Genomic DNA, 25,899 nt, shown 5'->3' with positions numbered 1-25,899 from the left:
AGATGATCAAAAAATTCTGGCCTATCTTGAAAACTGACCGATCACTCAAACTTGAGCACTCACCACCTCCTATGTGTGCCTATCGTAGAAGCCCCAATATTAAACAACTATTGATGCGGCCGTTGGCACAACCACCAGCTGCTAATGAATCCTGGCTGAGAAATACAAAACTTGGTTGCTTCAGATGTCCGTCTTGCACAACTTGCAGCTCTATGTTGACGGGACCAACATTCCCACACCCCCATTCGGGGAAGAAGATAAAGATTCAACACAAGCTCATGTGCACTATGGACCATGTAATATATCTTCTCACATGCCCATGTGGATTATATTACATTGGTTTGACCACAGACCGAGAGAATGGCGAACCACAGACTTTCGATACGTACTGCGCTGTCTACTGGCAAGACTGACAAACCAGTGGCCAGACATTTCATGACTGAGAAACATCAAGTTTCCACCCTACGTTGCATGCTTATTGACTATGTCCCCAAACCACTCCGAGGTGGTAATAGGGAACTAATCCTGAAAAGAAAGGAAGCACGATGGATATTTAACCTGAATACCATTCACCCGTTTGGGTTGAATGAAAATAATTCATTTAATATATTTTTGCAATAATCCTTTCGTGTGTAAAACAACATTTATATCATGGTGTCGGTAACCAGTGATGTGGTGCGTGGCTCTGCAGATGTGACTGTACCCCAGGTTCTGACTTTGGGACATATTCACATGGACATAGCCCGCATCTTTTAAAATATATATATTTTTTGCTTGTTGAATGTAATCGGCCTGAAACCCATATATATTGGCGCAATATTTTGTATTAATCCATCTAGTCTTTTTCTTCAATTTTTCCAAATTTATTACCATAATTTTTTCATTTTTTATTACTTAGTGCTATTATCCCTTTGGTCGCTGAAGTTAACTCAGACTGCCCTTTTAAAAAAAAGGCAGCATAGCATCCAGATCATGCTCCAGTATGATATGTAAGATTGGTCCATTATATACATTGTGTCGACATGAAAAATATCTGTGGTATCCAAGGGTGATAATTAGCTGGGCTCCCGGGTACCGCTAGGTACAACAGTATGGACCCGGTTCTGAGCCAGATTTAACCTGTAATGGAGATAACCACAGTTGACAGTGAGTCGACACATAGTAGGTACACTGTATGACCCCGTGTTGATACCACAGGTGACCACCCTGGGTGCAGCAGTAAGAGACTGTTCGCCTCATGGGAAGTAGGTCTGGTGGATATACAACAGCAACTCTGCAGGTACCGTCTGAATTTGATTCTCTGACAGCGCTATACATTAGCTAATGATTTTGTCACAAAACAGCGCTGGAACGCAGTTGACCCGCATACTTCCGGGTTCTGAGTGTCTGTGGAGCGCATATGACGCGCACACTTCCTCCTTCCGGTAAACACAGCCGGAGACACGGAGCAGAGCGGGGACTTTGCTTCTGCTTAGGCATGACACGGACATGCTGCCTGCTGCCCCATTGGTAACTATACACATTGTTTTATAAGGAGCATATAGAGTGTCTGGTGCCAATATTGTAGATTTATCCCTGGGCGTTTGTGTACTTTATGTGACCATTGTTGTTTATCATAGTAATAAAGCCACCCCCCCTGGTGACGACATGCTTGCGCACAATTGGATATTTGGCTGAGCCTAATTGATTGGCTAAGGTATATATGGGTTTCTGGAGCTGATCAGTGTACTCCTGGTCTTCTACTGGTGACACACTGTATCGCTTGTCTCTGTCTTGAAAAAGGCCCTCCGGGGTCGAAACGTCGACAAATTTATGCTGACTTCTGTCAAATAAATCAACCTTTTCTACCTGCTATTGGTGGTGAGTGCCCTCTCTGGTGATCTACACTGGAACTTTACATTTATATTTGGAAGTGACTTTCCCTAATAGGAGCACCCCCTGTTGTGGACTTTACCTGGATAGGAGTGCGGATTTCCCTGCAACATTATATATATATATATATATATATATATGTATATATATATAGCCAAAAAAGCAAGAAGTCACTCTAAGTATTTTTAGCGACTGCACGGCGGCAGTCTAAGCAATAAACGAGAAGACACTGGTACAGTGAAAAATCAACGTTTCGGGCGGGTAGCCCTTTATCAAGACATCATCATGTCTTGATAAGGGGCTACCTTCCCGAAACGTTGATTTTTCACTGTACCAGTGTCTTCTCGTTTATTGCTTAGACTGCCGCCGTGCAGTCGCTAAAAATACTTAGAGTGACTTCTTGCTTTTTTGGCTATACTTCTCCCCTGCGAGACAGAAGAGCACCTAAGACTTTGCACACCTTCTGCTCGAGTGCCGGATCTCCTGCTTGCATATATATATATATATACAGGTATGACACAATTAAAGGGATTATTTTAATTGAACACAATATATTTAGTCAAAGTAAGAATACACCAGATAATAAAATAACAATAACATAGCATAGCAAGTTTTGTCATTTTTGAAGAGGGATGTAAGAATGTGGAGTTCAGTAGCAACAGCAAATTACATTTTATTGGTGCATATACACAATTTTTAACAACAACATTATAAAAGTAATACAATTATTAAAATAAAAAATGTAAAAATAAACTCACACAAGAAAAGTCGGTACAAATCAAATAGTATAGAAAATGTCAGGCCTGATTAAAACATTAACCATCTTACCTTGCAAAACATGAATGAAATATTTCCTGTCATTCCTAAAAAATGAAACAAAAACAGCCAGCCATCAAGTATATCTGTCAAAAACATTATATAATACAGATAGAACAGTAAATATGAATAGATATAATGTAGTTTACAAGCTAATAATTAAATACATTATTTTCTTCTAGTACAAATATAAAGCAGCATACCGCAAGCAGCAAGGTCATCACGTTGGGTTCAGAAGTCTGCTGGATGATCCCAAGTCCGTGTGGGCCATGCACGTTGCTAAGATCCAGAGTGAACGGGAGTACAGGAAGGACTTTGATAAGTTAAAGACCAAGTACAACAGCCCTGTGGAAATGCTATCTGTTGTGTTGGCCAAGAACTGCCAGAAACTGGTCAGCGACATTGACTACCGTCACCGCCTCCACCAATGGACTTGTCTGCCAGACCAGAATGATGTTATTCAAGCAAGAAAAGCTTATGACTTGCGCAGTGATGTGAGTCTTGTATCTTGTCAATATTTAGTCTTAAAGAAACATACCTCAGTGGTGTTACTTCATATACATTGTAAGAATAGTTGTGTTTTGTTGGCACAATCCCATTTTTTTATAAAAATGAAAATCATGAACTAAGTAAAGAGATGGGCCTATACTTTTATACTACACAGATGTGTGCCACCACTGAAGATCACTGATATGTACTCTTCCTTATTTTAGTAATTATTGATACTTGTATTACTGCATGATGATTAGATAACCTTTGACACTAATCTCCATTAGTTTTCCACTAATATAGAAGTCACTAAGTTAGATAATGGCAAACAAATCTTACTAACCCACGCAACAATTCCTGCTACCATAGTCAACTGCAAAGGTCTAGCTCAGTATGGGACCATCTCTAGAAACAAGTCATAATTCCTGATTGTTACATTTACCAAAATGCTCATTGCGAATAAGATAACTGAAATTTGCAGATGTTTTCATTAGGGTAATTTTAATGGTTCACTAATAATTTGAATATGTCTTTTGCTGAGTTAAGTAATTAATTATAAGTAAATATAAATGTCTATTTTATAACAAGCAAAGAAGACAATGAGCAGCATCCATTCTAGACCTATTAATGATGATCTTATTATATTTGTAATTTTCCAGTGGCTATATAAGTCTGATTTGGAATGGATCCGTGGATGTGGCTGGATTCCCAATGACTCCCTGGAAGTGAACAAAGTAAAGAAAGCCCAGGAAATCTTTAGTGAACATAAGTACCGTCAGCATCCAGACACCATCAAATTCACCAGTGTCGTTGATTCTCCAGAAATTGTTTTGGCCAAACAGAATGCTCTTCAGCTCAGCAATGTGAGACATTATATGCTTTTTTTTTAAATACGAGATGTTTTTGGCAATTTAATAATATTCTAAAATTATTCTATTTTTGTTTGTAATCATCTTGTTACTAGAGCATTTACCGAGATGCTTGGGATAAGGAGAAGACTCAATTCCACCTGCCCCCTGACACTCCTCAGTTGGTGCAATCTAAGCTCAACTCTGTCCAAATTAGCAATGTGAGTACATGGACCTTTAGAATTCATACTGGGAGATGAATACAATTATGACATGGGGGTTATCTAATAAGTTCCAAGATAAAGGAACCAGCAATATTTGAGTTCTTCAAATGTAATATGATAATCCGTTATATACTGACTGCCACTTTAAATTTAGCATCATACTCACAAAAATCATGCTGGTTCCTCCATCTCTAGAGCCAATTATCTAAATATCATATATATATATATATATATATATATATATATATATATAGATAGATAGATAGATAGATAGATAGATAGATAGATAGATAGATAGATAGATAGATAGATAAAGAGAGAGAGAGTGTATTTGCTCATTTCTACATTTTTCAATGTTCCTAATAAATAGCCATTCACTTTTTTGTTTTCACTTGTTCCTTTCACCATCAATAGTCACCAGATATATCAAATTAAAATATGCCCCTCACTACTTAGCCAAAGCAAGTCCAGGAGTTTTTCCTCTTCTCATATTTCCAGTCTTCAGAACAGAGCATATTCAAATTAATATGCTTGGTCTGCCACTTTACTGAAGAACTTATACATTCCCACAGAACCAGGCTAGTCTATATGAAGATCACAAATAAACCAGTGTTTTTGTGTTACAGAAACAATACCAGCAAGGCTGGGAAGATTCTAAGAAGAAAGGATATGATCTAAGATCTGATGCCATTGCGATCAAGAGTGCCAGAGCATCCAGAGACATTGCTAGTGATGTAAGTTATCCTAATTGAGAATGTAAATGCTCAGAAATTATAAAGCTTTATAACATAATGGCAACTTATGATGTAATGGATATATCCATTTGTAATGCTTGCTTCTTTTATTTTTTTGTAGTACAAATACAAAGCAGCATACCGCAAGCAGCAAGGTCACCACGTTGGGTTCAGAAGTCTGCTGGATGATCCCAAGTCCGTGTGGGCCATGCACGTTGCTAAGATCCAGAGTGAACGGGAGTACAGAAAGGACTTTGATAAGTTAAAGACCAAGTACAACAGCCCTGTGGAAATGCTATCTGTTGTGTTGGCCAAGAACTGCCAGAAACTGGTCAGCGACATTGACTACCGTCACCGCCTCCATCAATGGACTTGTCTGCCAGACCAGAATGATGTCATCCAAGCAAGAAAAGCTTATGACTTGCGCAGTGATGTATGCCTCTTATTTTAGCATTATGTACTTCGATATTGCATCTGTAGTCTCTCTATTTTGTATGTTTGCTACACTCAGTCAAATAGGGGTGCGACATCAACTACCAATGAGTGCCAGATGTTTGACAGTGTTTGGGGTGGCAGTTGTTATGTGCTGCAGCGCAGCCCCACTTCTGGAGCCGCCACTGGTTGTGACATGTAATATATATATGTCCCGCACCATTATGATTCATGTAAGACATAAAAGAAGCTAAAATACTAAGCATTTTAAAACACAAACTGAAGGGTTTAAATATTAAATTGAGGGTTGCCAAATAGTATGTTGCACTCCAATTTGAAATTTGCTGTGTGCACTTGACTCAATTTTAGATATATCCTCAACCCCATGGAACTTGTCACAAACTGATTTTTTGGAGGACATCCAAGGACCATATAGTGTTCACCACAAATAGGCACACCTGTACACATAAAGTAGCATTGTAGGTCTGAAATGTATGTTGTTTGTGTTTCCATTAGTCTTTGCTTCATAGGCATACATGGTGTAATGGGATGAATTGTTGTGATGATCATAAATGATAAGATTAAATGCTGATGTGAAGGGTGCCTATTCATTTCACAATGATGATAGCTGACATTTCTTAGAAATTTGCTTCATTGTCAACCCTGGATGACCCTCCTCTATACCATCCCTAATGTGTGCCATTTTGTCCATAGTGGCTATATAAGTCTGACATGGAATGGATCCGGGGCTGTGGCTGGTTTCCCAATGACTCCCTGGAAGTCCTCAAAGTGAAGAAAGCTCAGGAGATCATCAGTGAGCATCAGTATCGTCAACATCCAGACACCATCAAATTCACCAGTGTCGTTGATGGTCCTGAAATTGTACTGGCCAAGGCCAATGCTCTTCAACTCAGTGGCGTGAGTAGTACTCTAATTAATACAACTTAATGTTTAGGTTTAAATTAAAGTTTTCATTTGTTGTAATTCAATTTTTGTTCTGTTGAGTAAATTATTTCACTAAGAAGCTTTTACCCAAAACAAGATAAATCAGTGATGTTGATTGAAAAATCTAGAAAAACTTTTAGCCAGAAATGGAAAAAACAAAAAGGTGGTCCTGATCATGATATAACATTTAAAATTAATAAAATCTATTATTGCAAGCACAATGATTGTGTGATGCCCAAGAAAAGACTTTCTATCTTGCCCCAAACAGGGTACGGAGAAATGAAAAAAAAAAATTAGATACTATGATGTTTGTTTCAACGCTTACTAAGTTATTGTGTTCTCATTATTCAAAGTTCAGCGGATCAATTACTACGCTGAAGAAGGATTACTAACAGTACCCAGAATTTCCCTGAATTCATCTGGGGGTCGAGCTTTCAACTTTGTTGCTCCAACTCTATGGAACTCTCTTCCTCGCACAGTGCGAGAAACCCCCACTGTAGAATCCTTTAAAAATAGACTAAAGACGTACTTATTTACTCAAGCATTTCACTGACATCCACTGTTAAGCTTGTTTTGTATTTTGAGCTGTAAAGACAATGGTAAAGCACTTTGAGTCCTATTGGGATAAAAGCGCTATATAAATATCATTATCATTATTATTATTATTATTATTATTATTATTATTAATAAATGTGCCATAAATAATTATATGTTTTGTGTCTGGTTCTCATTTTTAGCATCTGTACAGAGATGCATGGGACAAAGAAAAAACAAAATTCAGCCTCCCTTCGGACACGCCACAGATGGTCCAGTCTAAGGTCAATGCGGCAAACATCAGCGAGGTATGTCTATCTCACAGTTTAAGAACAAATATTAGAAACAATGAAATGTATTATATCTAATGACAAGTCCCTGCATGCTTTTGTCTTGTTACATTAATGTAACAATATAACAAAGTCAACAACAGGAGGATGAGGAGGAGGGGACATATTAGGTGTAAATTATTGTTAGTGTGGCAGCTGTAATAATTGCAGTAATATATTTATTTCCTTTGGATCTACACAGTCAGTGTATGATAACTGAGTATGATGGATATATGTCTTATTAAACCTTTCTAAACTAGGCGGGAGATGTATTAAACCTTGGAAAGTAATAAAGTGGAGTGAGCTAAAGTGGCAGCTCGCAACTTCTACTTTTCAATCACAGCCTGATAAGTGCTGATTGGCTGGTACATTAGCTCTCTCCACCAATGATCACTATATATGTGTGTGTATATATATACATATTTTGGGTGGTATTCAATCCCCGCCACTATTTCCATCAGGGGAAATAGAGTAGCGGCGGGCGCATATTCTATGCTGTCATTCCCAACAGCATTGAAGAGGCAGCTCGTCAGAATGGACCCGACTTTAAAACAGTCGGGTCGTTTTGCCGCAAAGGCCGTGTATTGTCCAGATCATGGCCGGATCTCGAAACAAACCATGGCCGTTTCTGTAGACACGCCCCCTTTTCACTGCTTAGCACGTGGGACGTTGAATCCCACCTGCAAAACTGGCGAGCAGGCCGAAAATGGGGCGGGGTCCCAACTGTCAAGATGTTCCGACAATGGGGACCAAGGATTGAATACCCCTTATATGTTTCATGCATTATTGTATTCAATTCAGAGGTATTTATTTATTTATTCTGTTTTTCTCCCATTAAGAACCTATAGTTCACATGTATTTTTGGTAATTTCTGTTGTAGATGTATCTACAGAATATCATTCTCAGTGTAAAGTTAATATATGCATTATTATATGCATGTGTTCAGCATACAGTCAATGTAATGCGGGAAATATGTATTTTTCTATATATTTTTACCATGGAAGTCAGCAACAGCAGACAAATACTGTAGTTTACAGAAAGTCACTGTGTCTCAGTGGATGGTAACGTCAGGTTTGTAGATAAAGTACCTGAAGAAATGACCAGCCTGTGGAACCTGATTGCTTGTAATTTGTGTTTTACAGAAAGTGTACAAGAAGGACTGGGAGAAAGCCAAGAATACGTATGATATAAGAGCAGATTCCATCCCAATCCGTAGTGCGAGGGCTTCCAGAGACATCGCCAGTGATGTAAGGCTCAATATAAAATATGCTTAAACAATGTATGTTGTAATAGTTATTGGATAGAGTAGTATAGATTATTAGCATTACTTCACAATAGGGAATAAAGTGCAGGGGAATGGGGTGGAACTGAGTTCCACCACCTCAAATGTTATGGTGAACTAGCTCCACCGCCACCACAGCCCTGCAAAGTAATTCCTACAGAAAAACCTGTTACAGCGGCTTCCTTTTCTGGCATGGTGTATGTGATGTCATGCAGTCACTGCTGCTGAAGTGAAGAAAAGGAGCAGGCTCCGTGCATGCTGAAGATAAGGTGAAGATAAGTTGAGAGGTGGCTGGAGGGACACAGATAAGTGGGGATGCTGCTGGAGGGACACAGGGCATGGAGCTGCAATGTATATAAGCCACACTACTACTGGGGGCATTATGTGTATAAGCGGCACTACTAATATGGGAAGTACGTGTAAGGGGCACTACTACTTTGGGCATTGTATGTAAGTGACACTATTGTGTGGCATACATGTATAAGGAGTACTACTGTGTAGCATAACATGAACAAAGAGCACTACTGAGTGATGTTAATAATGGGCACTACTGTAATAAAGTTTGTAAGGGGCACTAATAGGTGGTGTAATATGAATCAGGGGCACGAGATGAGAAATAGGCAACAAATGTATAATTTGCAGGGGTGCTGAAAATCCCGACACTGGTCCAGGCTCCTAATGGAGGGGGGATGAGTTCCACCACCTCTCCATGACCACTTTGCTGCTTCACATCTTTAATAATGGGAACATTGGGACAAATGATTGTGTGCTTCAATGCAAAACAAAGCACATCCTGATTAAATTGGGGCCACACGCCTATTATACAATCAATCACACCCCATTTGGCAGGTATATTGTTAACTACCACATGACAGAGCTTTTATTAGTATAAAACATGTATTGCTATTTTAGATACATGTGTGGATGTGTGGATAGCATTGACAATGGCTAGGGAAGTTCAGTAATTTAAACATAACCATATACAGTAAGTGATCATAAGAGATTACTGCAGAGATAGAGGGATTATACTTAAATTACAATACCTGCCCATATCCTGTAATTGTGCAACACAATTGTTTTCATATTGACAAAAACTTAATTAATATGGGTTTATTTTCTGATTTTAGTACAAATATAAAACTGCCCATGAGAAGCAGAAGGGTCACTACATTGGAACCCCAACTGCTAAGGATGACCCCAAGTTGATGTGGCTGATTAAGTCCGGCAAGCTTCCAAGCGACTTGTTATACAAAAAGGATTATGAAAAAACAAAGACCAAGATTCATATTCCTGTGGATATGGTGTCCATTCTAACAGCCAAGCAAAACCAGGCAGCTGCCACTGAAATAGATTATCGCCATTACCTGCACCAATGGACATGCCATCCTGATCAGAATGACTGCATTCAGGCCAGGAAAGCATATGAATTGCAGAGTGATGTGAGTATATCAATATCTATTCTCACTCTCAAATATTTTATTCAAGATAGAGATCAGTCTGTGAAGTCAGTGGCGTAGCAATAGTTCCTTCAGACCCTGCAGTGGCTTGAAGGCGCTAAGTGACTTGTGGGCACTGGTGGTCTGCAGGGGCTAAAATAAGAGCTTGAAAGTTTTGATAAAGAAGTTAGTCTTGAGAGCGCAATTGAATTGTTTTTAGAAGAGGAGACTCTAGTAGGAAGAGGGACAGAGTTCCAGTGATGGGAGGAAGTAATCAGTTGGAAGAAGAGGCAGCTTAAAAATACCAAGCAAAGTGGGTGGGAATGTGAGATGATCTGAGGTTAGCGGTGACGTTTTCTTGGGTTCTGAAAAGGAAGTGCAGTTAATAAAGGGCATGTAGAAGAGGGGAGACAGATGTAGTAAGTTTGGAATGGAAGATGAGCCAGAAAGCAGCATTAAGGTATGGTTGGATTGGGAGAAAAGGAGGCCAGATTAGAGGAGGTTCCAGTAGTCCAGTCTGGAGATGACCAGTGAGTGGATGAGGATCTTGGTTGCCTCCAGGCAGAGATAGGGTCTTATCTGAAGAAATATCTGCGATGGAAGTGGTAGACCTGCATAAGGATATCTTCAAGACAGAGTACTTGTGGGCTAAATGAGTTGGAGGTTCTGTCAATATATAGTGAAATTGAGGGAGGAAAGGTTATTTGTGAGCGTGGGAAGATAATGAGCTCAGTCTTAGTTAGGCACTGGAACATCCATTGATATTAAATGCCAAATGAGAAGATGAGCTCACCTAAAGTTGGAGAAAAAAAGAGGTCCAAGAACAGAACCTTAGGGGACACCTACTGGTAGCGCCTGAGACAGGGCCTGATGAGAGAGAAAGATTAAAGAGATGGGAAAATTGGAAACAGGCAACAGAAGAGAAGGTGTGAAGGATGCGGGAGGGGATAGCGTTGAGAGGGCACATTGAAGGGGGCAAGGACTTGTTTAGGGCCGTAACTTAATCTCCAGATACTGGAAAGTAGAGTTGTTAAAAGTGATTGGGAAGCTGTGGAGAAGAAGGGGATTGGATGATTAAGGCTGATGAAATCTGATGTCTTGAAAGCTGGTTTCAATTTTAGATGTGTTAGAAAGCATGTGTATATACATTACCAGAATCAACAGAATATTCTAAATGTTTATCTTTAAAAATATTATATTTTAATATACTTATTAACTTGAAATATTCTACTTTCCTCTATTAGACAATGGTATCATACATACAGTAGTCATATTTGTTTTATATAGTAAAATAGCCATTGTGATATAACTCTATTCATGAGGCCTTCTTGGAAATGGCATGAGACATTCATCCTAAACAACTTTTATTTACATCCAACTGTGACCATGGAAATTATTTTGACCAAAAAAGTTTTCTCTGATTCATATTGAAGACTATTATATCTCCAACATCATTCTTTGTTGTTCCAGAGTATTTACAAATCTGATCTTGAATGGATTCGTGGATGCGGGTGGATGCCCAATGGGTCAGTGGAAGTTAAGAAAGTGAAGAATGCTCAAGATATATTGAATGAACGTCTGTACCGTCAACCGCCCACCAACTTTAAATTTACCAGCATTGTAGATCTTCCATCTGTTGTCCTGGCAAAGGTCAACGCCGACCAAATAAGTTCAGTAAGTTGACTTGACTTAGCCACTGTGGCATCATATTAATGTTTTCACAATTTCCGAAAATACTGGTCTTGTAACAGGATACATTTCTTATTTAAAGAGCAAATACAAAGAAGCCTGGGAACAAGACAAGAGGACCATCCACATCATGCCTGATACTCCTGAAATCGAACTGTCTAGAGCTAATGCTATAAATGTCAGCGGGGTAAGTGTCTATATGTCTTTATTTATCCAAATGAGGAGCAGGACTGCAAGCACCAGGAGGAGAAGCTGAGCTCCAAGTTCTGCCAGCTAGCTGTCATGAAAGCGGAGTGCTCAGAAAATCCAATGGTAGCTCCAGCTTGTGGCTTTATTGGCTAGCCGACACCCTGAATACCAAATGCAGATACCACAGGCCAACAACAGTGCCGGACCCTAGTTATGGCACTGTTTCCATGATATAATGATGGAAGGTTGACAGTGTGTAAGCAGACAGACAATAGTTCATCATAATTTGTTTGACATGCATATAGTCAACATAATGGAAAGGTTGAAAGGAGCAAAATGTCAACATGGCTTTGGTTGACAGACGAAAAGGTTATCATGCATTTTGGGGGATTTTTTTATATTTTCTTTAACTTTTTCATACTTTACCATCCACATGGAGTCCGATTGGGAATGGTAAAGTGTGCCGAGTTCAGCAAGGTTCCTTGTCCAAGGTTTTGAGCCATGCTAGGGGAGGTGATACACTAGTTATGGGTCTAAGTGCTCCGATGTCCACATTGAAAAAAAAAAAAACATGACAAACTTTGTCCTTTCCATGTGTCAAACTTTTCTATGTCAACCCTGGGCTTGAGTGGATATTATGCATGTGGGTCTTTTGGTGTCAACCTAGACATTGTCGACCTAATATACTACAACCAGATTCCATGACAGAACAAAATACACCTGAATTTGCAAACTTTTGCTATCTAGAGATGAGCCCCCATCATTCAGCGGCGGGGGGCTGGCGATAAAATCACCAGCCTCCGCCAGCTGCTGGAAGGGGGCACATGTGCATGAGATGCTCGCACACCCCCGTTCTGACGGAGATTTCCACTTGTCCCCGTCTGTCCCCGCTGCCTCCCCACACCCCACTAACCTTTCCATTGCCGAGTGTCTGGGACGCGCGTGCGTGACACGCACGTGTCCCAGTCAGATTGCCAGCGGGGGCATTCTGCTGAGCGCTGGAGCTGCATGAGAGGTGCTCCATCTGTAGATCAATGGGATCTATTATCCACTCTAATCTCTAATTACCAATCGCACGTTCAAAATAACTCCCTTCATATTGTGATAGTGAACTTAAATTGTAGACTAAATAATGTAAATGAGTCCAAGCAAACTCATGGACCTAGACCAGGGCTGGGCAACACCGGCCCTCCAGATGTTAATGAACTACACATCCCAGGATGCTTTGCATTAGTTTTGCTATGTGACCATGCTGAAACTGATTCAAGGCATGCTGGGATGTGTAGTTCATCAACATCTGGAGAGTCGGTGTTGCCCAGCCCTGACCTAGACCCTTAGCCTAATCTGCTTGGTAACCTGCTAAGCTTGCAGTTTACCTAGCAGTTGTAGTTTACCCTGCCGCCGTATCTGCTCGCAACCATGCAAAGGGATGTATTCTGAAAAGACATCCCCTCGCATGTGCACTCTGCTGGAGAAATAATATTCAATGATTTCTCCAGGGCTTGCAAATATAAGTCAGTTGAGACATGTGACAGCCGCCGCTTGCCCCCAGAACCTCATATCACTCCTGCATTCACATGGGAATGGCCATGAAATGCTGGGCGTTCCCATGTCGGAGAGCTGCCACCGCCCCCCCCACACACACACACACACACACACTGTGCGAGTGCCGTACTGACAGTGCAGTGCCCATGCGCAGGGCACAACCATCGGTCCCCTGTGCGAATGCGTGGGTGACCAAAGGTATTAGAATCAGGGACATACTGTCATTGGCTCAGGGTCATAAATACTATAATCCTTCAAATCCAAACCAAAAGCAGCTGTTTCTTCTCCATGCATTTCCCTCACTAAATTCTAAATTGAAGTGGTATAGATTATTATTCTGACACCCTAACAAAAGACATTACAATGTGTCAGATACAAACTGACGACAAACCTCACCAATTTCCACTAAATATATATCTCTAAATGGATTCAGTATTGAATCCCGGCGGTCGGGATCCCGGCGTTCAGAATCCCGACGCCGGAATCCCGACAGCCGAAATGCCGACAAGGGGGGGACGTGGATCGCCCCCCCCTTGCGGGCTCGCTGCGCTCGCCACGCAGCGGGCCCGGTGCCTCGCTACGCTCGGCACACTAAATTATTCTCCCTCCAGGGGTGTCGTGGACACCCCAGGAGGGAGAATGTGTCGGCATTTCGGCGGCCGGGATTCTGAACGCCGGGATCCCGACCGCCGGGATGGTAACTGCATCCCCTCTAAATGTATATAGTTGGGGTAGCCAATGCCAGTCCTCGAGAGCTACCAACAGTTAATGTTTTCCTGTGGATCTTTTAAAATGTGTCAGTGAGTAATGAGTGCACCTGTGCAGCAGCTAGGTTGTCTAGAAAATGTGTGGTAGCTCTCGTGGACTGGAGTTGGCTACCACTGGTCTATAGTAACATTTGTAACTACAATCGTGATCTGTTGTTTTGTCCTTATTCTTATTCTCATGTTTCCATTTTAGAAACGCTACAGAGAAGGCTGGGATAAGGTGAAAATGAACTATGATCTCAGAATTGATGCTATTCCCATCAAGGCAGCCAAGGCATCCAGGGAGATTGCAAGTGATGTAAGTATAGCTTACCTAATATATACATTGTACAGTACAGAAGAGCAATATCCATTGCAAATTATACTCATATATAGTGACTTGTAATTTAATAATGTAACAATATATATGGCGTAATTCACTGACCGCCTGACCGCCGACTGACCTCTCTCCTAATCACCTCCTCCCACTCCCGTGTCCAAGACTTCTCTCGCGCTGCCCCCCTGCACTGGAACAACCTCCCGCCACCCATCAGGCTTTCTGATTCCCTTACCTCCTTCAAGCGCTCCCTCAAAACCCACTTTTTTCGACTAGCCTATCCCTCCTCCTAACCTCTTTTGATCCTCCTATCCTGCCTCCGTTCCCCTCCGTTCCTACTTATCCTGTTGTTTTTGTTCGTCCACCCACCTATTTTTAGTATGTTAACTCTTATGAGTAGGGACCTCCTTCCTCACGTACTCACCCTACCTCTTTACCTCACCTGTGCTCCTGTCCTGTTATTCCCTTCCTCTACTTCATCTTCAGTCTCCTCGACAATTTTGACACCTACTTCTGAACTGATGCTGATTTTAGTTCTACCAGCTATACCCCTATTTATACTGTATTTTTCAACACACCCTGTACGTTACCCTGTCATTTGTTTTTTGTTTGCTATGTACGGCGCTGCGGACACTTTGCGGCGCCTTATAAATAAACGTACTACTACTACTACTACTACTACTACTCCCTACTATAAATGATATGGCTATTTTAAGCTGCAGAATAGTTCTTTTACTCTATAAAAACCCCAGAAATGGGAGATGTTCTCACTGCTTATAAGTTATGATATTATTCTTGTATTATACCACTATATTAATGTCAATGTTGCAAGTTCCTTATAGGAACAGCCATGTTTACAAAGCATTTGATTTATGCCTTACTATAGTGGCCGGTATATATAGGAAGTCATTCTGGTTCACATGCAAAGCTCAGTTTGCAGCTTTGTACATGGTTTAAACACCACCTGCCACCCGCATGAACGCCATCCCCCTCGTATGCCGAGTTTCCCCGCATGCATAGGAATGGATGTTTAGCATAAACATCCATTCACAGCTTGCATGCGGGGAGGAAATCATTCAATGGTCACTGACCATCGAATGATTTCTAAGGTGCACGCAAATTTAAGACACTCTCTGGTGTCTTATATTTGCAGCTACCTTGTATGAAAGAGGGAGGGCAGCTGACATCCGGTGACATCAGCTGCCCGCCCCAGCACCCGCGTCATCACTGAATTACCATGGAAATGGCCAGAGTTTTCATTGGGAAGTCCCTGAAATGCTAGGCATTCCGATGGGCACGTGCCCCTGAACGGATCGGCGACTATGCAAATCGCCAAATTCGTTTGCCCAGGGACCCTCCACATGCGCATACATTAGTATGCACATGTGCGGATGTAAAAGATCAATTTAGAATGATCCCCATAGCCCCACTCATTTTGCTCCTGAAACTTTTTTGTGATTTTTGAGAGATGGCCAATATCGGGCTATCCAATTCATTCCTCGACAAAAATCAAATGTTTTCTTTAGATTACAAATGGAACCATGATAAGTATCCAGAGCCATGTGTTTATAGTGGCTCTAAAGACTTCTTTTCTGAGATTATGCTTTGCTTGACTCAGGCATGGGAATCATTATCCTCGCTAAGTGCTGCCTATCGCAGCTAATTGCATAGCTCACAACGAATCCATCAGCCACAGTAAAATTACTGCTGTTAATAGGGTATTGCCCAGTGTCTATTCTTAATATAGAATAGATGACTTGGCTGTAGCTACTAACAAAGCTGTTGTCAAATAAAAAGGCGCACCAACATGTGCAAAACATATCTCTCTATGTTGCAATGTTCATTTATCCACCGTATTTCTTTTTATGTCAAATTATTCGTATTTGTGTTACCATATTCTTCTTGACTTTAGCCGCTGCTTGTTTGTGTGTTAAAGCCATTACCACGTAACAAATCTAATGTTGGCCTGTTGCATTTTTCTTATTTCCGATACATTCATACTACAGTATAAATACAAACTATCCCATGAAAAACAAAAAGGTCATTATGTCGGAACTCCCACCGCTCATGACGACAGCAAAATGGCATGGTCACTGAAGGCATCTAAACTTCCCAGTGATCTATTATACAAGAAAGACTTTGAGAAGACAAAAACGAAGGTGAACCTGCCTGTAGATATGGTGTCTATCCTCTCAGCCAAGCAGTGCCAGACATTGGTCAGCGACATTGATTACCGTCGCTATCTGCACCAGTGGACCTGCCTCCCAGACCAGAATGATGTCATCCAAGCGAGAAAGGCCTATGACCTCCAGAGTGACGTAAGTTTCCCAAGTCTAACATAATTACATTGTGATTTTTTCTGCTGATCCTCCTCAGAGAACATCACGGTATTGGTAAACCAATGTTAATACTGAATTTTAACTACACCAAATCACTTAGAAATAACAAATAAATTCCATATAATCATTGAAAGTGATAATTGGGTATGTAATTTGCATCATGTCTACAGCATCAGTTTATGCTGGATAAAGGCCGCCATCATCTCCTTATTAAAAGTGGCTAGAACCAGTGCCAGCTGTATCATTAGGCCACTTTAGGCAGCTGCCTAGACCACCACGATCTTAGGAGGTGCCAACAAGTCTGCCTATCACAAAATGAAGGATGTCTATGATGAAGGTGGTAGTTGTGAAACTTCTAAGACGCCACCTTCACACTTTTACTTATATACTGAAAGTGGGTATTGGTGTCCGTGTGGGGTTGGGAGGGGGGGAATCGATTTTGCCGAGGGTGCAGAGGAGCCTTAAATCGGACTAGGCTAGAACTATGTTGCATATCCTGAGAGCAAAGGAAAATCTATGAGAAGATAAACTATTTGCTCCTTTTTGGTCATGTAACATGACATCTTTGATCCTTGATAGAGGTAAAACAGCTAAAGGAGTCTACTGGGAAATATCCATTAGGAAATAAACCTAAATAAATGGTTTTGTTGCTTTTAAGGGTTGGGAAGAAAGGCGGCATCCCCTGTATTTGATATGTAGGATGATTGCTAGGGGACCGATACTGAGCCTTGAGGAACCAAAACATACAGAGATATTGGGACGGAGATTGTGAGAGGAGAAGCAATTCTGAAAGAGAGGATTATATCCAGGAAAGGACATTACTATAAATCTAAAAACATGGAGGTAGTTAATCATGGCAAAAGCAGAGGAGATACTGTATCTAGTAGGCTCTGATGACTGAGTACTGTTTCTTTTCAGAGCATACTGTAGACTTTAGTTTTAATCCCAATCAGAGACTTGTTTCAAAACTCTCTAACCATGCCACGTTTTATTTGCTGTACCTTCAGGCTCTTTACAAGTCAGATCTGGAATGGCTTCGCGGTGTTGGATGGATGCCAAATGAGTCTTATGATGTCAAGAAGGTTAAGTTTGCCCAGGATATCTTGAGCGAGGTACAGTTTATTATATCTATTATTATCATTAGACCTGTCACGTACTTGATAGGAGATTTGCCCATGATGATATAACATAAAAAATTTTTGTCATTTCATTTGCAGAACAAATATAGAACTAAACCACAAACTCTCAAATTTACACCAGTCACCGACAGAGTGGATTACGTCTCGGCTAAACAAGGTGCAGAGATTCTGAGCGATGTAAGTATTCCATGATATGTATGTCAATGATTTCTGGTTAGAACTCAGACTGCAGTCTAGTGATACTGCTTTCCTTGATAATATGGGTGATGCTGGCCGTAGCTCCGCATCGCTAATTCAAAATTGTCCTCATATCAAGACTTGGAGTATGAGTAGATAATTGACCATTTTCTGTTGCAATGGGACCGGATTCCTAAGTGGTCATTGGGTAAAAAGTTGCTCAGGCAGCTTTTACTGAGTCTTCAAGGACGTTTTAAATATTCTGAATGAGACAATTATGTTTACTTCAGTTCTGTTCCATAGGCAGTTGGTTTGACAGATATGTAATACATTGACAGTATGAGTAAGTTCTACATTTTCTAGGTTTGTTCATACCTCAGTATTTATTGTCATTACAATGACTTTTTTTTTTCAGATTAAATATCATGAAGCTTGGAACAACATAAAGACAAAGTACACAGTTGTGAATGATTCTCCATTGCTGATAACTGCGCGAGAGGCAGCCAAGAACGTCAACAACGTATGTATTTTGTGATCCTTACGTTGGTAGATTTGTTCCCAGTTTTATGTTGTGTTATGTTAAGTTTTTAGTCTCAGTATAGAAGTTATGTAGCTTATTAGAGGCTAAAATGAGAAGCAGTGGCGGCACTTGTGGGTGGTAAACCCAGGTGCAAAAATATAATTTGGCCCCCCTTCTCCACCCCAACCCAAGTTCACAACATGTCAGTGGGTGACGGAGAGGCAGAGGGTTGACAGGCAGAGGCAGGGGGAGGCAGAGTGTGACAGGGAAAAACAGTGGGTGACAGGGCTAGCAGTGAGGCCCCTAGACCTCAGGGGCCCCGGTGCACTGCACCTGCTGCACCAATGGTAGTCCCGCCTCTGACTGGAGGACCACGTTTTAAATACCAGTTATAATGCAAGCCCCAGGAGATTTCTAAACTCAGTTGTCTTACTTTTGTAGTCTAACACCCCCCCCCCCCCCCTCCACACACACCCCATCCTGTCCTGGACACATAACCTGCTCCCTCCTCTTAGAACATCACATTTATGATGGATGTTGTCCAAATTTGTGTTGTATTGTCAAGTAACCAATAATAGTTTATTGTGATCCTGGACTGGTGGCTAGTCAGCAGTTACAAAATACATGACCTCCCCATAGTGGCATTGTGGTTATTCCTTTATCTATTAATTTATTTACTTCCTGTGCAGCCACATGTTACTTACATTGTACCATCTTTGTTTATGTTCTAGAAACTGTACACAGAAGGCTGGGATAGTGTGAAGGCCACCAGCTACCTTCTACCGCATGACGCAATACAGATAACGCAGGCTAAGAAGAGCGCCAATGCTTCAAGCGAGGTAATTACAGACTGTCTGCAGAGTGTTTATGATACTTGATGCACAGTATACTGTAGGTATTCATATCTTTCATTTTAGTATACTGTTGTATCATAGTTTGAAACGTTTTGATTAATGAAAAGCATTTTGTCAGCTATTTCACATCTAACGTACAGACTAATACTGCTATTAGACCCCAAATGCCGGTTCACACCTGGGATTAGGACACTGGTCCATCCCGGGAACGACCCATCATTTGTGGTAAATGCGGCTCTCGGCGACCCTGCTTATTGCATCCAGGGGTGGAGCAGAGTGGCAACATGTCGGGTGGGAGAGGAGGCAGCACTGAGCTGATGCTACTATGTCCTCCATAGAAGTGAATGGGACCCGGGTCGCTCGACCCATGGTTACCCATTCACACTGCCCAGAAACCTGGGTCCGACCTGGGTAGAACCCTTCTTTTTACCCGGGTCGAATTGCCAGGTTGCTGGACCCTGTATTTTTAAAAAATGCTCTTTCACACCGCACAGTGACCTAGGTCGACCTGGCAACAACCCGGGTCCCGACCCGGGTTATTTGTGCGCTGTGAAAGGGGTAGAATGTGAAGAACCAGAGTGGTATAGAGCTGACATAGAAACTGTGCTAAAAAAGGATGTCAATAGTAGTTTAAAAATTAAAATAGACTTAGAACACAGAACAACCTAATTTACAAAACAACTCAGCTTCAGTAATCAGATTCATCACCATATTAAAAGCCTGTCAAATTGATGGCTTCTGTAATGTATTTTCACTTTGAGCTGTGAAAAACCCCATGTCAACCTTTTGACTGTCAACCTAGCCCATGTCAACCTAATGCTTGTGTTGACCTTATGACCTGTCGACCTAGACCCATGTTGACCTTTCAGCATGTCGACCTAATGGTGTCAAACCAATGCTTGTCGGCCTTCTTGTTGTAGACCTAATGATCCATACCCCTCTAGCCACACCCCAAATCTAATACTCAGAGAAGCCTTGATGATCAGCTTGGGGCTTACCCATGTATTTGCAAATATATGTAACCAAGATCTCTAAATTCTATTATCATATGGTTTTTAAATCTGGTTACTGGTATCATTTAGTGCCCTTTGGGGTCAACCTGTTTATCTAATAAATGTAGATCTATTGAACCGTAGGCATTTGCCATAACTATGTTGCAAATGGGATCTAGTGGATACATCCATTTGGAGGCAGAAACTATATTCAGTGATGTCACTGCTTCCAGGCAATAGATTGGCTACATTCTTTGTTATGTCTTTTGCATAAGCCGAACATACTGTATGCCTCCTAAAGTCACTGTTATAAAATTAATCTTGGTACTTGTGTATAATCACGGTGCCCATCGCATCGCAGACCACGATTTTTCATCGCATCGCATGCCATCGCATGCCATACACCCGGTGCACAGCGATGCAATGCGATTTAAGCCCCCTATACGATTTTAAATTGTATAAGCACCCTAATGGGTGCTTACAATGTTAAATGCACCCCCACGCCACCCCCAGTATGAACGTGAACCCGAAGCGTGGCGAGCGCAGCGAGCCCGCGAGGGGCGGCGGCACGCGTCCTCCGACCTTTTCATACCCCCTCTATCCACGTCGGTGTGGAGTTGATTCTATATAGTGTGGCGAGCGCAGCGAGTCTCCGAGCCCGAATTGTGGCGAGCGCAGCTCGGGGACGCGCATTACTTTACATGTATTCCACGTCCCCGAGCTGGGCGCGCTGCGCTCGCCACACTTCGGCCTCGGTGGCTCGCTGCGCTCACCACACTATATAGAATCAGCTTAACATTTAACATTGTAAGCCCCCATTAGGGTGCTTATACAATTTATAATCGCATTGTATATGTAGGTAACAGGTGCCCTTAAAAAGTATAAATAAACATATATTTGGAATGACTATGTCACTTATCTCTCCAGTAATAATAAATCTAAATGTTATATTAGAAATTAAAATATTAGCCTTATTATTATTTAATGTCTGCTTTATTTAGGTCAAGTACAAAGCTGATTACATCAAACAAAGAGGTCACTATGTGGGCGTTCCAAACGCAGATGCCGATCCCAAACTAAAATGGTTCAAGCATGCCAACCTGATCCAGAATGACAGAGAGTACAAAAAGCTTTATGAAAAACAAAAATCTAAAATCAATATTCCCTTTGATATGGTATCAATTGAAACAGCTAAGCAAGGGCAGCTCCTGAGCAGTGGTATTGACTATCGCCATTACCTTCACCAATGGACATGTCACCCCGATCAGAGTGACTGCATACAAGCCCGGAAGGCCTATGATCTACAGAGTGATGTAAGTAATGGAAGTGCTCTCTGTATCATCATCACATTGTACTTCTTTACGCTATATGATAACCATCATTTATTTTGTTATAGAGTCTCTATAAATCTGACCTGGAATGGATCCGTGGATGTGGCTGGGTTCCACTTGACTCTGTAGAACATCAAAAAGTGAGGAAGGCTCAACAGTTGGTGAACCAGGTTTGTATATACAGTATTATTATTATTATTATTATTAATAGAAGTACAGATGGAGCGCCTCTCGGCCAGCACTGGGGCTCGCCAGATTGCCCCAGCTGGTGAGATGGCGCTCCATCTGACTGGGACACGCAAGCACCCACATGCACGCGCGTCACAGTTACCGGGCAGCGGGGGACGGGAACCCTGCCCATCTCCGCTTCAGGGAGACGGGCATGGTTAGGGATGTGCGGGGGGGGGGGGGGTAGGTGGGGGCGAGGACCGGCGGCAAGGCGGCGGGAACCGTCTGGGGACCGGCAGGAGGTGGGGTACATGGTTTTATGGGGCTTTTATTAGCCAAAAGCTTTCTTACTTTGACATAGAGTGCCAAGTGTGAGGCCTGTGATATAATAGGCTGTTGCTGACCACAGTTCTATGTATTAAACACGAATGATAATCTCACTCTTGATTTTCATTACAGAGACTCTATACAAAGGATGCCAAAGACAACTTTGCCAAGTTCTCTCATGTGGTTGAAACCCCAGAAATTGTACTTGCCAAACTCAACAATGTCAACCAAAGTGATGTGAGTTTTCTCGACATACCCAGTATTTCCATAATGATCTTCAGTAATTGGTACACCTTCAGTATAGGCAGTACAGTATATCAAGTTATAACGAACTAGTGATGTCACTGATACAATGAGACACTAGTGTGTTTGAAGATCATCATGGGTTCGACTCAACCCCAATTTTCTGATAAAATAAAAATGTTGTATGGGTTTTTTCAATCATTCAGTATCATTCAATAGAGATTATAGCGGGCTATGTAATAAGCACTCATTATATAGGTAAACATGCTTTAATCGATAAGCAGATTCTAGTAAAGCATTTACCAAGTTCAAGGTTATTATTATTATTTATTAATTAACAGTTTCTTATATAGCGCATACATATTCCGCAGCGCTTTACAGAGAATAGTTGAACATTCACATCAGTCCCTGCCCCAGTGGAGCTTACAATCTATATTCCTTACCACATGTACTACACACACGCACACACAGACATTCTAGGGTTCATTTTTGTTGGAAGCCAATTAACCTACCAGTATATTTTTTGGATTGTGGGAGGAAACCGGAGTACCCGGAGGAAACCCACGCAAGCACAGGGAGAATATACAAACTCCGCACAGTTAGAGCCATGTTGGGGATAGAACCCATGACCTCAGCGCTGTGAGGCAGTAATTCTAACTATTACACCATCCGTGCTGCCCCATAATAGGTTATCATAACATAATAATTCCTATATATAAATAAATAATATATATATATCATTTGCAGTGCAAGTACAGGCAAGACTGCTACAGTTATCTATACTACATGGAAATTGCTTAATTTCTTAATAAAAAATTCTGTTAACTCTCAAATTTAACAGTTACAAACTGTAAAACAACAAAACAATCGGTAAATTAATTTAGTAAGCAGCGTTAACTCTATATTTTCTCCGAAGGAAGAGTAAATAAACACAGATATACATGACAAATAGTGAATAGGCGCTCGTCCAAAATCCTTAGCAGGGATGTGAAGCACAAACTGGAGTTAATCTTCCCTGTTCCAAATAATGAAAACATAAGCGTCCTCCAAATGAGATTTATGAAAGAGTTCTTAATGTGGTATTGCACTGTATACTTCAATATTTTCATAAAACAACCCAAAGCATTTTGTCTTTTTAAAAGACTTCATCAGGGGTCATCATTTCCTCAATTGCGATTGTACATTGAATAAAGTACCAGCTTTGGTTTTATATGAAGAGGACCAGAGTAAAAGGTCCTGAGGCAAAAAAATGTGTGTATCGGATAAAAATAGGCCTCACTGGATATACCTCCACAAGGTAGTGTTGTTTCCTAGTAAGCCAGGAGCAAGTGTCAATAAATATATATAATGGATCTCTTTTTTATCCTTACTTTCTTTTCTCCTTTTTTAGCTGAGATACAAAGAAACCTTTAACGCGGAAAAAGGCCATTACATCGGGTCTGCAGAAACTCCTCAGATCTCTCATTCCAGGGACATGACCAAGCTGACCAGTGAAGTAAGTGTTATGTTAGACAAGAGCGATGCGTTTACTTTGTTTTCTGCATGGGATAAATAAAGCAATAAAAAGTGAAAGATCTAAGAATGAAGACATATGGCCAAATGTAATAGGGTGAGAGTTTCAGAAAGCAATAGATTTTGGGAGAGTTTTACCATTTTTTTTAAAGCGGCAATCAATTACATTGCAAAACCAACCTGGTTTTGCAGTGTAAATGATTGCTGCTTTAAAAAAATGGTAAAACTCTCCCAAAATATCTCACTTTCTGAAACTCTCACTCTATTACAGTGCTCTCACCCTGAAAAGTACTTGGGCCCACCCAGGCTCTCCATTACCCTGGTTAAAAACTTTGGTATATGAGAATGTCTCTATGGCCCTTATTCTGATCGGTGCGGCCGGATCCGATTATGCGGCCAGGACCGTGCGTGCGAAACCCTGCCTTCCATACGGATCGCCAACTCCGTCCGTACGCGGTAAGAAGCTGGCCGAACGGACCGCATGTGTATTTTACACGGAATACGCCTCCTCCATCTAAGGGGACCTCCCCCATCATTCGATGGTCACAGACCATCGAATGCAGGACCGAGTGCTCCACCAGCTCCCGCAACCTCAGACCACACGGACATTTTTCCGTGCAAAAGCAGGGATCTGGGCGAGCAGCTGACATCCGGCGATGTCATATGTCCGCCCACTACACGTGCGTCACGGCCGCATTACCATACGTACGCCCAGCGTTTTCATGGGAACGCCCATGAAACGCGGGGCGTATGCATATGGTAATGAGCCCAAATAGCCCTTCACGCCCCTCTCCACCCCCTGTTCGGAGTGTTAACATATCATGCGGGATTTGGCCGTACGCCCCGCTCGCACATGCGCAGAGATGCCTCTGCACATGCGCAGATACAAAACATCGGCGGACCGAACGCACGCGGATATATCCGCACCGACCAGAATAAGGGCCTATCTTGTCCCCCTTTTCCCTTCTCTGCTCTAAACTAAACATGTCTTTTAGTCTTTCTGGGAAATTTTGTGAGTTTTAGTTGTCCATAAAAGTAGTACAGCTGGGGAGAGAAGTGGTTGCTGTGAATTCAGAGTTCCGGTCCATGCTAAATTTGACAAACTCTGTGTTAAGAAATCGGAGCTGTATTCTCCTGAAGAGTGGTAACTGTAGCTCTGGGAAGGTGGTCTGTCTCCATGTAGAAATGACCACGTAGAAGTTTTTAATTATTTTATTTGGCCAAACGCAATGTAATTATTTTGGTGAAAAAAATCAAAATGCAGGAAATTGGCATACAAGGTATGGTATGTTTTTAAGTGGTTTAAAATGAATTTTCTATGAGCAATAATAGGCGTCTATACTGTTAACCTATATTAATTTGTCTTCCTAAGGGGGAACAGGTAGATTTCCCCATTTTTACCTACACTTAATGCTTGTAACGCAAGCAAGAATAATGCTGATTTCACTATTTCTAGTTGAATTGCCAGATAAGCGGGAGTGCATTTATTGGCAATAATTATCATGCAATAGGTTAATTAAATGAAAAGGCATTTACTTAACAGATTATGGTGGTTAATTAAATTCCTCCAATTGTATTTGCTTTATTTCTAGCAGAAGGCTCCCATACACTATGCGATTTTCGGTCGATTCCATCCGATATCGGCACTTTAGGCCAATAATCGGTTGAAATCGGCCCAAAATTGCAGGTGTGTGACATGATCCGATCCGATGCGCGGTCCCGTGCGCATCGGACTGGACGTTCAGCACATAAGATCATGTCTGACCTCTTTGTATGCATATGTCTGCCCGAAGCCTGACCGGGGGAGCAGTGGGACGGGCAGCGGGTACTGAGTGCTGCGCTAGCGGGCC

General features: G+C 41.5%; 1 protein-coding gene across 1 annotated transcript in view; it reads left to right on the top strand.

The window, feature by feature from the left end:
• NEB (nebulin) overlaps positions 1 to 25,899 on the top strand; it is a 172,025-nt gene that overhangs the window by 72,453 nt on the left and 73,673 nt on the right. The window contains exons 63-83 of the mRNA XM_083155043.1: positions 2,871 to 3,182; positions 3,837 to 4,040; positions 4,142 to 4,246; positions 4,876 to 4,983; positions 5,105 to 5,416; positions 6,130 to 6,333; positions 7,098 to 7,202; positions 8,366 to 8,470; positions 9,633 to 9,944; positions 11,412 to 11,615; positions 11,713 to 11,817; positions 14,325 to 14,429; positions 16,454 to 16,765; positions 17,794 to 17,898; positions 18,004 to 18,102; positions 18,518 to 18,622; positions 19,354 to 19,461; positions 21,470 to 21,781; positions 21,865 to 21,969; positions 22,427 to 22,531; positions 23,928 to 24,032. Of these exons, the coding sequence (XP_083011169.1) occupies positions 2,871 to 3,182; positions 3,837 to 4,040; positions 4,142 to 4,246; positions 4,876 to 4,983; positions 5,105 to 5,416; positions 6,130 to 6,333; positions 7,098 to 7,202; positions 8,366 to 8,470; positions 9,633 to 9,944; positions 11,412 to 11,615; positions 11,713 to 11,817; positions 14,325 to 14,429; positions 16,454 to 16,765; positions 17,794 to 17,898; positions 18,004 to 18,102; positions 18,518 to 18,622; positions 19,354 to 19,461; positions 21,470 to 21,781; positions 21,865 to 21,969; positions 22,427 to 22,531; positions 23,928 to 24,032 (3,537 nt within the window). The remainder of the gene's footprint in view (positions 1 to 2,870; positions 3,183 to 3,836; positions 4,041 to 4,141; positions 4,247 to 4,875; positions 4,984 to 5,104; positions 5,417 to 6,129; positions 6,334 to 7,097; positions 7,203 to 8,365; positions 8,471 to 9,632; positions 9,945 to 11,411; positions 11,616 to 11,712; positions 11,818 to 14,324; positions 14,430 to 16,453; positions 16,766 to 17,793; positions 17,899 to 18,003; positions 18,103 to 18,517; positions 18,623 to 19,353; positions 19,462 to 21,469; positions 21,782 to 21,864; positions 21,970 to 22,426; positions 22,532 to 23,927; positions 24,033 to 25,899) is intronic.

This window comes from Crinia signifera, chromosome 7 (genome assembly GCF_055691185.1).
Source record: "Crinia signifera chromosome 7, ASM5569118v1, whole genome shotgun sequence".
NCBI classification, from domain to species: Eukaryota; Metazoa; Chordata; class Amphibia; order Anura; family Myobatrachidae; genus Crinia; species Crinia signifera.
The sequence above is the reverse complement of the archived record's forward strand: the minus strand, read 5'-3'. Positions and strand labels throughout refer to the sequence as shown.